We start from the raw sequence: 15,825 nt of genomic DNA, 5'->3' as shown, positions 1-15,825 counted from the left end.
GTTCAAGAAATGGAGATGAAAGTTGAGAACTTTGAGGATTTTGCTTAGGTTGAAGAGGTTTTTGTTAAGTTAATATTTTTGAAAGGGGTGAGTGAGAAATTTTGCTTTACAGTTGGATAATCATTTGACGATTAGTACAATGTTATAAATGGTTCTTGATGGAACAGTATAAATAGAATAGTACTTACTGGTAGTAGAATAACGAGTCTTGAATTTTTGTATATTACTTGTACTATTTTAATGATGTAAGTTTGAGTTGAAGTTTGAGGGATGATAAAAAGGCAAAAGGGAATTAGTGAAAGTCTTTTTCCCTGGTGAAATACCATGGCGAGTATAAGTGAAAATTTGATTACAGTGGTGCCTAAAAAGTCGTTGAAATTCAAAGTTCTAGCTGTAGTTACAGTGAGGAACAAGAACAAGGAATATCTGAAGGAGAAAATTGTGAAACATTTAGATGCTTTCACCAATAAAAATGGAAGAAATGTCGCCTTGAAACTCATCAAAACTGACATCGACCCAAGTAAGTCACTCTTTTGATCGATGATCCAATTGTTATCAAAATAATTTCATTGGCTTCTTCTTTTCGCCTGTCTGGGAGCTACTGTATATCTTTGCTTAGTTGTTTTGACCTAATAAATATTTTGTATTTCGTATGAACGTTTTTGGTGTTTGACAGGATGTAGAGTATTACAACAAATTAGAAGATCCATCTAATGATGAAAATGATACGTTAGATCCAATCAATAAAAGAAAATGAATAGTATGGAAATTTGAACGCTCGGTAGGCATACCCTCTTGTGATACCAAAGTGCATTTCATTTCCAAAAAGTGTTCAGCTGTAGTTTAGCCAACAGAAAGGGACAACTATGAAATATGCTTTCAGAGACCGCCTTAGCTATGTGGGATTTTTATTGAACACAGTTTGATTTCGTTCTCACTATGTATTTTTTTTTTCCTGAGATTTCCATTTTCATAATGTGCTTGATAGTTGATACACAAATATGTTCAAGCAGACCCTATTTGGGCCACTGAAGTAGTCATTCATCGAAGTTTTCAATTTTGCTCTAATTTTGATCATTTAGCTGTGTGGGAAGCCAAATTGTTTGCGAATTATGCCTTCGATTATTGTAACTGTTTGGTTATTATTTTCAGGTTCGACACTCCGGTTGGATAAAGTTGTCATGGTTGTGCGAAGTGAAGTTAGCCGTGTGAAGCCTCATTGTTTGCCGATTAGTCGACTATTGTAAGTGTTTGGTTATTATTTTCAGATTCCACTTGTATTTTAGAAGTACATTCATCGTGTTCAGATCACATCTATGTTGTCAGGTAATTGCAAAACCTTAACTTGATTGGATTTCGTTTGCTCTCCCTGTTTTCATGCGAAACTTTGTTGTTGATAGCTATAAACCGAAATCACATTAGATTTTTTATCTACCGTGGATGAAGGATTTTATGGTCCATTCCAACAAACGCCGGGGAGTCGAGTAATGAATTTGCTGCATGTGTGTTGCCCTATTTTAGGATGTACTTTAGGAATCGTGATACTCATTTGATTGTTTCTATTTGGTCATTGTAGGGGAACTTGATATATGAGAGCTTGAGGAGGGAAGCAACTTCTCTTAGAATCCAGACAAATGTGCGTATGATATTGCTTGGAAGGCTTACAAAGAGTTGTGGTCCTCTGTTGTTTCAATTCAGACATGATTGCGTGGGATGGCTGCTTGCAATTAGTTTTGATTCAGAAGGCAGACAAAAGCAGCAATTATTATTTAGGTAAGCGTTCAATATCTGAAGGATAAATCTGCCTTCTCTTTTTATTGTTTCTTGTTTCTGGAAAATGGTAAGCCTAAGGATCTGAACAATTGGGGTTTAATTTCATGACTTTCAGGTTTATGGTTGGACAATAAATGCTTGAACCAACACTTTGGGTTAAATTAGGTACTGAGGTGAAAAAAATTATATTTTTATGACCAGATAAATATTTTTGCTGCTCAAAGACAGAATTGCTGCATCACTTTTTTGCACATTTATGAGTTATAAGAAGAAAACTTCATTTAAGGTGGATACAAGTATATTTTTTTTTAAATTGGGGGAGGGGAAGGGGAATAGGGGAGGGGATTACAATATGGGGAATCGAACCCTTACCAACAAGGTGGGAGTTCAGGTAACTAACCAACTAAGCTACTAAGATTCCCCAGGTGGATACAAGTAGTGTCGTATGAATCGATAGAGAAACTTTTCATCATACATACTTGGGTTTGTAAATCAGTACGTGACATTTGAAATTTCATGAATTTTCAAAGTGATATTCTTTGTATCAATCAATAACTATACATATTATTTCTTATCTATCTCTTTTTATTTTTATTTTTATGTATATGAATTGATTTACTATATCCAACTTCTTCCTTAATTGGTTTCACCGTCTTTTTTTAAAAAAAAAAAATTTGATTTATTATAAGAAGTTCAAAAAATTGTCATTTGTTGTCGATAACCTCATCAATCCACCTCTAATTCTTATCTTCTACAACACTAGATCACTTCAATATAGTTTCAAAGGGTAATTTTTCATGTACATATACCCATGACTTGGAGGTTCTACAGGTGCAGTATAGAAGTCGGACCATGATTTTTGTTTATAAATTTTTAATCGATTTTTTTATTCATTGAGCCCTTGATATATCTTTTATATACGCTAAATAAAGTTTTCATTAAAAAAATAAATACTACCACTTACATTGAGATAGACAAAATCAAATATATTTTGACGACCATAAGTTCTTAAAAGATTGAAAATTATGAAAAATAAAAAAAATAATTAATTTAAATAATGCAATAAATTTTAAAACATTAAATTTAATATATTTCAGTTTGAAAACTTTAAAAAAATCATAACATTCTTAACGCTTGATTATTAGGAAAAATTACAAAAGGAGAAGAAAAGAAGGATATTACACAAATTTTATAAAAATATAAAAGTAAACCTTCCATTGAAATTTTTACAGATGTTATTCATGAAATTATTATTATATGATAAAAGTATAATTTTTTTTTAATAATACGTAAAATTATAAGTTATTTTAAATTTTTATCTTAGTTCTTTTATAGAATATAGTATTTATTTTGAGATTACATATTTAATTATGACAATATCATTTTGTAGGTAAGCTACATGATATTATTCTATTTTGACAAATAGCATAACAAGATATACAAAGCAACTGTTAAGCAAGATAAAATGATTAAAAAAAAAACAAACATCCTCAAAATACTATGATATAAAGAAACAATTCATAAAATTACAATTGAAAATTATAAAGAAATAAATATTTAATTATAACTAATGACAATATTTATTTAATAATAATAATTTTTTACCGACCGCACGAAGCGCGGATGTATCCACTAGTCTATATATATAATAAAGCAAAATAGTCTAGCCTAGAATTATGCCAAGTGACATCTTAAGAACTAGCTACTTGACATTTGACAACAAAAAACTATCATTTTATAACACAAAACTATTTTGTTGATTATTTAAATATTTAATATTATTTCATGTTTCATATCTATATATATAATAAAGCAAAATAGTTTAGCCTAGAATTATGCCAAGTGGCATCTTAAGAACTAGCTACTTGACATTTGACAACAAAAAAACTATCATTTTATAACAAAAAATTATTTTGTTGATTATTTAAATATTTAATATTATTTCATGTTTCATATTGTGGTAAAAAATAATTAAGATGCATTCCTATTCGATGAAAACTCATATGATTTTTTAATTATTTTTTATTAAGATTAGTAGTTAATTATTTCATATTATTTTATGTTTTATTAATTATTTATTTATTAAAGTTGTTCTGTTAATTATTTAAATATTCAATATTATTTCATATTTCATATTGTGGTAAAAATCAATTCTTTCAAAAGTTGTATGTATTGTTATGATTGTTAAAACTTATGACGCTACAATCATGTATTTGTCAATTAATTATAATCAAACAATTTATATAATAAATATTACCGTCATTTTAAAATAAAAAATATTGAAAAAAAAAATGTCATCCCTCTAAGTATGTAACCAATTTAAATAATGAGATTATATTAAGAGTCACAATTGAATAATCAATTAGTAATCAAGCAACTTATATAAAAGAAGATTATTATGACCAAAAAGTCATTCCAAAATTAAAAAAAATAATTATGAAAATGATGTCATCCCTTGAAGTATGCAAACAATTAATTTAAATAATATAAATAATATTATAAAAATAATGTTTTGAAATATATACTATTTTAAGAAATATATATGGAGTAGAAAATAATGTTAAAAATCAGTTAGTATTGACTACTATAGCACTATTATAGCAGTAAATATATTTCAAATACATAATTGAATTTAAATAATAATAGTTTAGGATGATTTCTTAATTTAAGCCACTTAATTATGGAGGAAATCAATCACACTGTACATGAGTAGAATCTATATTAATTATGTTTTGAAGTCAATTAGAATGCAAATCATTAATTACATCATTTTCTATTAAGAAATATATTGTGATTTTATTAGAATTTAAATTTTTTTTAAAAGTTTAGTGTTACACACTGAAAGATCTTATAGATATGATTAGGCTAAAGTAGAGGTAGTATATAACCTCTCTATATGGAAAATTAAAGTTATCGGTATAGAGTTCCAACAAAATTTTTATTTTTAAATAACTTATTCTGTTAAATATGGTAAATTTTATGGAGAAAATATTTTATATATTGAAAGATGTAATGATTTTTTTAAAAAATGCAATTAGATGTAAAAGCTGGCAGCCTTTTTAAGGTAGACATTTACCATTTACAAGTCACCACAAATATTTCATTGTCCTATTGATTCAAAATTTAACATATCGTTATCAATCATTTTTCTCTTTCTTGAAAATCTACCATGATTTATGTAATTTTGAAGCACACATATACTTACTATAAATTGTTGAAGAAAAAATCAAGACTATAACATGTGAGCTTGCCATATTTTCTTCTTTTTTTTTTTTCTTTCGATGTTTGAGTATCTACTATCTAAATTTTTTATTAGAGATGATCATAAAAGTTGCACTTTTAAATTTGATTAGTTGCACGTTTTACTAAATAAGTAATTGATAACGAGAATTTTTTCTTCTTGCTGGTTCAATTATATTTAGCTTACAAATGCATATCATATTAACTCTTTAGCTGTCATGAACTGAAAAAACGAGGAAATAATTACCAAAATATTGATCAGTTTATACATCAAATCAAGCTGGATATATAGGTGGGTGCTTCTTACTACTTTATATTTAATTCTATATTAGAATTTTCACTTATGTTTTTTTGTTCTTATTTTTTGAGTTTTTTTTTTTTTAATTATATGAGATTTATATTGAAGGAGAAGAATAAAATAATAATAAAAATCTGATGCAGAAAGGAATGTAGAAAGTTGTTTTTGCTCACTAGGTAATTAATAACTTTAATTTTTTTATTTCTGTTTTGAAGAAAATTCATCCATACATTCGTCTTAAGTAAAATGTACTTGAATTCAAAAATGAACTGCACTCAAGAATTTTGTTTGTTGCCTTATCTTTTAAGTAATAAAATTATACCTGTATGATAATTTGGAGCTTGATTTGAGGTGCTTTTATTATCTATCAAGTGACACTAAAAAGCGCATAGAAAAAATATAAAGTAAAAATTGATTACTGATAATCTGTTTTCAGTTTGCATGAATTAGTTCAAACATGAATAAATGTCTTGAGTTGCAACTAAAGCATTAATCCCCTCTAACGTAAATCTTGACGAGTTGAATATTTCTAATACTAACTCCTTATGAGTTGGAATTTTGATAGCAATATTGTATATTATCCTTTCCATTTACAATAAATAATAGAAAAAGTGTAGGAAACAAACATGAATTTGAGAAAATTATCAGTATAATTGAGTTTTCAGTTATTTATACAAATTTATTTGGTGTATTAATCTATGATTGAGTCAATAATAGAAGTTTTACACGATTATTAAAGAAATATAAAGGTGGAGTAATTATACTATTCTTTGAATGTGCAAGTTTCATTTTTATTCAGTTTAGAATTAATAAAAAACAAAAGTATATATGCCTTAGTAAAAGTTCAAACAGAATTCTTTTAAAAATATAAACGTTAAAATAAACGTATAAAAGAGAACTAAATGATTTCAAAAATATCTCAATTTTTATAATGATGAAACAGTCTATATATCTATATATATAATAAAGCAAAGAAGTTAGCCTAAAATTAAGCCAAGTGGCATATTGAGAACTAGCCACTTGATATTTTGGTAACAAGCATCTATTTTGTTGGCAACAAAATTTATTTTAGTGATTATTTTAGTAAATAAAGCAAAGAAGTTAGCTTAAAATTAAGCCAAGTGACATATTGAGAACTAATCACTTGGTATTTTGGTAACAAGAATCTATTTTGTTGGCAACAAAATTTATTTTAGTGAATAATCAATTCATAATCAAGCAATTTATATGGAAAAAATTATTATGACCAAAAGTCATTCCAAAATAAAAAATATTTCAGGAGAGATGTCATTCCTTAAAATATTTGAACAATTAATTTAAACATGTTATAAATATATTACCATATATAGTGAATGTCTACTTTACCATATATAGTGAATGTTTATTTATGAAAAAAGTTATAAACCCCAAGGTTTGTTTTCCCCTATAAATAAAGTGGTTTTCCTTCATTGTAATTCACCCCATCAAGAATTTCCTCAAGAGAAATAAGAATTACTCTTTGTTCTCTCTCTACTCTTCTTCTTTGCTTTATATTTCATAACACGTTATCAGCACGAGACTCTGTCAAACAAGGTGAGATTATAAATCTAAAGTAATTTCAAGGTTAGTAATTCCTTATGTTATTTGTCTTTTGCTACTAATAATATAATTATTGTTGGATTTGAGGAAAAATAATTGGTTTGAAACCATTTATGTTTTAAATTTATTCCTCAAGAACAATATTATCAAAAGAGATGATAATATGTTGGGTTTAAGTCCCATCAATTTATGCCTAAGACGCTTTTATATGGGTAAGATGTTGAATTTGAATTTCAATGCACCATATTGATGATATTATGATGTCTAAGACAAAATAATGTGTTTTTAATGAAAAGTCACAAAATATGCTCCGTTCCATAAAGTGAATGTGGTAGCAATATATGATAAGTCTGAAATATGATAACGTACTTTATTCTTGGAGTGTATATGATAGCAGTGCATAATATGTCTGAAAGAAGACAAGTGATTGAATGCGCGAATATACGTGTGGAGGGACAATATGATAATGATCATCAAAAGTGATGATATTTTCACACGCGTATGATGATCATAAGATATGTTAGAGAAAAATTCTCTAGATCATATGTATGCCTCGATTTGCTCTTGAAGTAGGAATATCATAAAAGAGGTTATAAGTTATTAATTTGATAGGCTTAAGCCACGATTATATTTCATTCATGGGAATGAGAATTTTAATTGTTATAAGCATAGATCCACTCCCTGGGTGAATGTGATGATATTTAGTGAAACTTATCAACAAACGTGAACTTGATTGTGATGGCTTCACAACTCACCTCCGAATGAGGTAGAATAACCGAGAAGAGTTATTTTGAAATCTACTTCTAAAGTAGTAAATCTGAAATTTATTCATGTTATAGTAAATCTGAAATTTACTAAAGTAAAAAGGTACATGTCATAGTAAACTTGGAGTTTGCTAGAATAAAAATTCATAAGTTGACATGAATGGTTAGGACATCCCGAAGATGTGCATATTGAGTATTGGATATGTAATGAAGAATTACAAAATTCTTCAAGAATTATTCATGTTGTTTGTTCTCATGATAAGTTGGTTGGACCAACTAATTATTGGATAGGATCCCTCAAAATCTGAAAAATATAAAAGGTGAATAAGGACCCGTTCACCTTTCATGTGATATGTTGAAAATATGCATCAATAAGATAATCACATGTACATTTATTGTCAACTTGTAGTTTGACATTCATAAAGTTGTTTGCTCAATAAAATTGAGTTAAGAGAATAACTTTCAGCTTGTGTAATCAAAACAATTCATCTTGATGATGATGGTTTGGCATGGAATGCCTTTGATAAATAGCTAAACCATTACTAATGAGAACAAAGCTTCATGTGTTGGTCTGAAACATGTTGTATTGCATACAATAACACTTGTGTGCATTAGACCAATAGATTATGATTATTTCTTCCCTCTCAATTAGTTCAAGGTCATGAACCAAATATTTCATCTAAATTTTTCTTCTTTAATGTGTGGTATATGATCAATAGATATACCATGATGTACAAAGATAGATTCTCTAAAGTAAATTGAGAACTGTTGGGTTCAAAATCGAAAGGGCGTCATGCGAAAGCTATTAGTTGCAAATCATTGTGGTGACAATTTAGAAGACACATAAAATAATATTAAAAAGCTTAATATTATTATAATATTTGGCCAATTCACCTACATATAAAACCTAATATTAAAGACATAAAAACTAATGAGAGAGAAAATCTCCCCCTAAACAAGACTCTTTTAAACGACTACATTGTGGATGCTATTGTGTTATAGTATGAGAATGGAGGTCTTCTATTTATAGATGTCCAAAATCTTTCCTTCAAGAAAAAGGTTAGCCAAATATGGAAACGTTTTATATTTTCCTTTCAGGAAAAGTAAAAGTATTTGTGGTTACTTTTATTTTCCTTACAAGAAAAAGTAAAACTTAAAATTTGGTAAGAAAATCGGGGAAAAAATCCTAACAAATCCCCTCTTTTTGACTTAATTTTCTTCACTTGATTCACCTTTTTTTTGTGCATAATCTTTGTTCTTCATATATTCTTCATATATCACTGCTGTTTGGCATGTTTAAAAATGGAGCTTTTGGGGTTAAAAGATATATTAGCCCTTTTCGGGTTAAAAATATTGGAGTCCTTTTGCAGGGTTAAAAGTGAGTTTTATTTTCAAATATGTGACAACAGGATTGTTGAAAATATGTTTAACAATTATCTCCACATGTAGCTTTTGGACATATATCTTTATTATCATCAAATTGATTGCAACTTTGTTCAACAATTGGACCATCGATTTATTGAATCGTGGGCTTTGAAACCACTTGTTGGGTTCGAAATCAAAAGGGCGTCATGCGAAAGCTATTAGTTGCAATTATTGTGGTGACAATTCAGAAGACACATAAAACAATATTAAAAATCTTAATATTATTATATTATTTGGCCAATTGGCCTATTATATTATTTGGCCAATTGGCCTACATATAAAACCTATCATTAAAGACATAAAAACTAATGAGAGAGAAAATCTCCCCTAAACGAGACTCTTTTAAACGACTACTGTGTGGATGCTATTGTGTTATGGTATGAGAATGAAGGTCTTCTATTTATAGATGTTCAAAATCTTTCCTTCACGAAAGAGGTTAGCCAAATATGGAAAAGTTTTATATTTTTCTTTCAGGAAAAGTAAAAGTATTTATGGTTACTTTTATTTTCCTTACAAGAAAAAGTAAAACTTAAAATTGGGTAAGAAAATCGGGGCAAAAATCCTAACATAAACAGCTAAAAAAATATGTTGTGAATTATCATCAATATGATCCTCATTCAATAGATAATTCAAGTCAAATGCTGAAAACATTTCATATTTAAGCTGCAAGTGCTTCTATTTTGTGTCTCTAAAAGACAAATCTACGCATGTATGAAGCATAGTAGACCAATCGATTTCAAATGAAACAATCCTTGAAAAGGATAAGGAGCAAATAATCATACTAAGAAGACAATGTGTTCTTGAAGAGCCTACGACATAACACTTCATGAACCTTTTGAGAGGTTTAGGTACCTGCAAATAATGTAGTGATGAGATCTCAAAACGTTATGTCACATTGTGAATCGATACAAAATGATATATCATCAAGAATATCTTTGATACTATATTGACGTAATATTATAAAATATTATGAGGAGCCAAATTCTACGTTTATTTAAGCATGCTAACGTAGAAATATTTATCAAGTGACACGAAAGGATGCATTTTGGTAAGAATAAAAATTATTTGATTTGCAGTCCAGACACTTGAAGATGTCACACTTGACATGTTGGATATTGTTACTTGAAAAAAATTCATATGAAAATCTCTAAAGGATTCAAAATGCCTGAAGCATATAAAGTTTCTGGGAAACTTTTTATTATCCTCATAAGAGATAATTTGATGATTTGAGAATCATTGGAACTCTTGGAGAGTTTTCAAAAGCAATAGAATTTTTGCTTAAAATGAGAAACATGCAAAATTGAATAAGGATTCCTCCTTGGATATGAAGTACCATATCTTAGTGCAATTGATGCACTAATGTATCTTGTAAATACTACAAGGCCTGATATAGCCTTTTTTTAGTTAATTTGTTAGCAAGTTTGCAGTCCCGATCTTATTGGTCATGTTGATGTTGGGTACTTATCTGACCTACATAAAGCTCGGTCTCAAATAGGCTATGTGTTCATATGTGGTGGTACTGCAATATCTTGGAGATATACAAAGTAGTCTATCTAGCCACTTCATTGAACCATGCTGAGATAATAGCTAATCATAAAGCTAGCCGAGAATGTGTATGGTTGAGGTCCATAATACATCTCCTTCGAGAAAAATGTGGCTTGAAATGTGACAAAGTACCCACAATTTTATATGAAGATAATGCAACATACATAGCACAACTTAATGGAGGATTCATAAAAGGAGATAGAACGAATCACACTTCATCAAAACTTTTCTATATACATGATTTCCAAAAGAATGGTGATATTAACGTGCAACAGATTCCTTCAAGTGACAATGTGACTGATTTATTCACCAAGTCTCCTTCAATTACAACTTTCAAGAAGATGGTGCACAAGATCGGGATGCAAAGGCTCAAAGATGTTCACATTAGGGGAGTTAATACACGTTGTACTCTTTTTTCCTCACTAAGTTTTGTCTCACTAGGTTTTCCTTGTAAGGTTTTTAATGAGGCAGCCGATATACGTATTGTTATAGATGTGTACTCTTATTCCTTCACTGAATTTTTTTTCACTGGGTTTTTTCTAGTAAGATTTTAACGAGGCACATTATCTATCAATTAGACATTCAAGGGGGAGTGTTATAAATATATTACCATATATAGTGAATGTCTACTTTACCATATATAGTGAATGTCTATTTATAGAAAAGTTATAAACCTAAGGTTAGTTTTCCTCTATAAATAAAGGGGTTTTCCTTCATTGTAATTCACCCCATCAAGAAATTCCTCAAGAGAAATAAGAATTACTCTCTATTCTCTCTCTACTCTTCTTCTTTGCTTTATATTTCATAACAAAACAACATAAATAGTAATATTATAAAAAGTAAATGTTTATGATTTTACTACAATTGAGTAAATCAAGAAAATATTACAAAAAATCAATTAGTAAATAGTTATCACGTAACTTATATGAATATATATATATATATATATATATATATATATATATAAGTTAGCCTAAAATAAAGTCAAGTGACATATTGATAACTAGCCACTTGGTATTTTGGCAACAAGAATCTATTGTTGGCAACAAAATTTATTTTGGTGATTATTTTAGTGAATAATAAATTAGTAATCAAGCAGCTTATAAGAAAAAAATTACTATGACCAAAAAGTCATTCCAAAATAAAAAATATTTCAATAGAGATGTCATTCCTTAAAATATTTAAACAATTAACTTAAATAACATAAATAATAACATTATAAAAACTAAATGTTTATGATTTTACTACAATTGAGTTAATCAAGAAAATATTACAAAAAATCAATTAGTAAATAGTAATCACATAACTTATATGAATATGATTATAATAATCAAAAAGTTATTTCAAAATAAAAAAAATATTAAGAAAAAGATGTCATCCCTCAAAAATATACATCATTAATTTAAATAATAATGTTATTTTAAAAAATATTTATGATTTCACTACAATTTAGTAAATCAAGAAAGTATTACAAAAAATCAATTCGAGAATAACTAACTAATAATCAAGTAACTTATATGAAAACGATTATTATGACAAATAAGTCCTTCCAAAATTAAAAATATTATGAAAAAAATGTGATCACTCAAATGGTAACTTTGGACTACAAAATAAAAGAAATTTATTTCAATATATTTCAAGTAATTTTATTTAAAAAATATGCATTCATATTTATTGGAAGAATTTTCATTTGATATATTTTAAGTAATCTATATTTAAAACAATATGCATTCATATTTAATGATAGGATTTTCATAATTGAGAATAACTATCGTTGAGTAATTACACTATCATTCTATATTAGGAAATGAATAAATGATAGTCTTGAATTTAAAAGGAGGGTAGATTGAAAATAAATAAATACGAATTTTTTTTAAAATGAATGTTACTACACAGAAAAAATTACATAATATTTGTCGAAAATAACTACTAAAATTACATAGTCCTAATTAATATTCGAAGTCAAATAAAATTTTGCCTTACAAAGTTATTCTTTAGTTGACCAATTATAACTTTATATATGTATGTAAGAACAATTTTGGATTTTAAAATAATCAAATTTAAAAAAGATACTTTGTTTTAATGAATAAAAATTAATTTAACAAGATTAAATTATCTTATATAAAAATTTAAACGTGCAGATCAATAAAATAAATTAGGAATAAATATTTCTTAATAATAAAAATATCAATAAAAATTTATAATAATTTTATATGATGAAATGTAGGTGTGAGTTACTAATTATATGCAATTGAAGTATTACCATAAAATGAATATTTATATGACAAAAAATATTTATGATTTCATTCAATGTAAGTCAATTAAGAAGGCATGACAAATTTGATCGAGAAATATAAATAGAAAATGAATAATCAAATAACAATTATATACATATATATATGGAAAAGAATATTGTACCAATTGAAATTAATCTAGAAGTTCTAATGCCATAACAATTTACCACTATATAAGAAGGCTACATTTAGTAAAAGATAATTAATTTTTGTATAATTTCTACCACGACTTATCTTGTCGTGATTATTGTTAGGATCTCAATTTACTTTTGAGTATTATTTTAGAATAGATTTTTCTTGATTTGTCAAGTCAACTAAATATACAGGTTATGTTACATATTCATTTTATTTTCTACATGTTTGGTGAAAATTTTATGAGTCAATATTCATGTACTTTATGTTTTATAAAAAAATATAATCTATACTCTTTGAAGATTTAAGTTATTAATCTTTTAATATGTCATACATTTTTAAAGACTTAAAAAAGTTCATCTTGATCGAAATATGCAATGAGAATTGTAGCAATAACATAAAAATTTACAAGTTATACATTAAATATGAAGAAACTAATATTGATATTAGATAGTTGATTTTCTTGCATAGAAAATATTGTTGCTTTAGATTTTAGTGAGATAATAATATTATTTCAAAAATCAATAAACTATGATACTAAATTATTAATCCATTATATTTCTTTATGTTAGGATTAATACTTGATTTGTCTATACTATATTTTTGTATAGTATAATTAACTTTTAATTTGTAAATTAAATTGTGTGATTTTAATAGTCTATTAAAAGTTTTGTGATATTATATTAGGAATGATAGTTAAGTGACCTTAGTAAAAAAATGATAGTTGTATAATTATCTATGAAATTTACTCGACACTAGAATTACTATCTCAAAAACTATATCTCGAAGATCATAATTTAGGTGAGTATCTCGTGGCTGATACTCAATGGACAATGCTCAAATTCAATAAATCAAATACTTATGAATATTGATTTTTTCAAATTCATTATATTTAAATTCTTACTGCAAATATTATTGTACTTTTATGTAGCATATTGTACTAATGTGAAAGTAAAGGTCATTTATTATTTGTTATTTATCAACATTATGCTACAAACTTTCTTATTTTTTGTTTTAGTTGATATAAAAAGACAATGAGTTCAAGCATGTTTATCTTTATATTTGTAATTCTAATTTTAGAATATTATATTGTAGATATTTTGGTGCAATAATTATTTTGATCTACTTTGTACAATATAAAGGATAAAGATGAATACCATTAATATCTTATTGTACTGATAAACATGAGGGTTTAAGTATTAGTTGAATGTTCTAAGATGGGAGAGAATTCAATTTCGATAGTGATATTTATAATTTCATTCAAATTGAGTAAATTGAGAAAGTATGATTGGGTTGATCGAAAATAGAATTGAAGAGTGAATATTCAAACCTATGGAGGACTATACCATTTATTCAAACTAATAATATACAATAAGATTCATTAATATTTGTTGGTCCATTATCATAAGAGAATAAGTGAACAAATGTCAAATCGTGCAAACATGTTAGGACTTTAGATAATGTTATAAGTTATTTGTTGAAAAAATGATAATAAAAAAATACGAGAGAGGGAAAATTGACTATTATTGAGACTTTTCTCAAACTATTTGCCTTGACGCAAAAATATTTTAAATTTATAAAAAATATACTATGACTAAGATCGTGCAAAGGAATACAAAATCTACTTTGAAAGCAAATTCTATTAAGACAAGAAAAGAGAAGGGGAAACTCCTTTCTTCCTCTTGATAAGAGGGTGCAAATTAAAATATTTAAATATAAAAGAATTTAAATTTCAAGTTAAAGTTTTATAGAAAAGTCTCATGTGCATAACACTAAAACATATCTTTCATTAGTTCTTTGTTTTTCTAACCAAATTTAGAAGTAAGTCCTTAACTAGGGTTTTAGTCGTTTTTTTTGGGTTTTTCAATTTTTTCAATTTTTTTAAATTTTTTTTATAATCTTTAGTTTTTACAATTATATTGTGATCGAAGAATAGATCAAATATGTTTTCACTCATGTGCTAATGAAAACCATAATTATGAAAAAATGAGGAGCGAAAAACTCTCTTAAAACTAAAAAGTGAGATGAAGAGTGAAAAGTTTAGGTTTTAAATTTATATTGGGTTCTCGATCATTTAATTAACAATTAATGGACAAATATTACAACTTAAAGGTCCAAATCTAAATATATATCTACATCTACTTTCAAATTATTGAAAATTACTAAAACTAGTTGAAAAAGTATTTAAAAAGTAGATTATAATTAATATTTTATGTATAAAAAAGTTCGAATATATATATATATATTATGTCGGTTTGATTCAGATTCGATTTGACTTTTTTTTGGTTACACCAAACCAAACCAAGAATGGTCAGTTTGTTTTTTGTAACGCCAAACCAATCAAACCAAATCATAAGTTGTTGTTTTTTCTCAGTTTGATTTGATTCGTCAGTTCGATTTGACTTGACGGTTTGATCTGTACACACCTAGCAATGAGCATTCCCAATATATTCTTAATAGTCAATGCGGAATCAAAGAGCTGTTTAGAAAATAATGTTACTGATGAGCATTTCCAATAAAATTGGGTCACTGATGTGCAAAAGGAATTTATTAGGTAAGAAAACAGAGATATATTAGAAAATAAATATCAATTTAGAATAATATATTAGATAAGTTGCTTCTTAATTATCCTTTTTTTGATATTGTTTGATTTTAGGCATTTTTTAAAGCAAAAAAACATATAAACAGGAAGGCAAAATTATGTATATGAATTATAGAGAGAGAAATTATAAAAATGGAATATTTGTAATTAATTTTTGAATTTAAAATTATGTGT

The 15,825-nt window shown here is 26.8% G+C and overlaps 1 protein-coding gene across 3 annotated transcripts; it reads left to right on the top strand.

The window, feature by feature from the left end:
- Nucleotides 1–6: 6 nt before the first annotated feature.
- LOC107850374 (linoleate 13S-lipoxygenase 3-1, chloroplastic-like) lies at nt 7–2,321 on the top strand. 3 transcript variants are annotated; one of them, XR_007048211.1, is made up of 4 exons: nt 7–781; nt 1,153–1,243; nt 1,577–1,773; nt 1,889–2,321. XR_007048211.1 is itself a non-coding variant. In XM_047400829.1 (4 exons), exons 1-3 carry the CDS (start codon nt 325–327, stop codon nt 1,584–1,586), a joined length of 297 nt encoding a protein of 98 aa, XP_047256785.1. In that variant the 5' UTR covers nt 7–324; the 3' UTR covers nt 1,587–1,773; nt 1,889–2,321. The 3 variants fall into 3 exon arrangements, 1 of the variants encoding a protein (XP_047256785.1); XR_007048212.1 differs by having other exon boundaries at nt 7–1,243; nt 1,889–1,946; nt 2,199–2,321; XM_047400829.1 differs by having other exon boundaries at nt 7–520.
- Nucleotides 2,322–15,825: the final 13,504 nt, after the last annotated feature.

The sequence above is a fragment of the Capsicum annuum genome, chromosome 12 (genome assembly GCF_002878395.1).
Source record: "Capsicum annuum cultivar UCD-10X-F1 chromosome 12, UCD10Xv1.1, whole genome shotgun sequence".
NCBI lineage: Eukaryota > Viridiplantae > Streptophyta > Magnoliopsida > Solanales > Solanaceae > Capsicum > Capsicum annuum.
This window is presented reverse-complemented; position numbering and strand designations above follow the sequence as displayed.

Bases quoted from the DNA above. Each gene is read 5' to 3' on its own strand.
- LOC107850374 (XM_047400829.1), top strand. From the start codon at position 325: ATGGCGAGTATAAGTGAAAATTTGATTACAGTGGTGCCTAAAAAGTCG. The intron at 521-1,152 runs GTAAGTCACTCT...TATTATTTTCAG, and splicing joins CAAAACTGACATCGACCCAA to GTTCGACACTCCGGTTGGAT.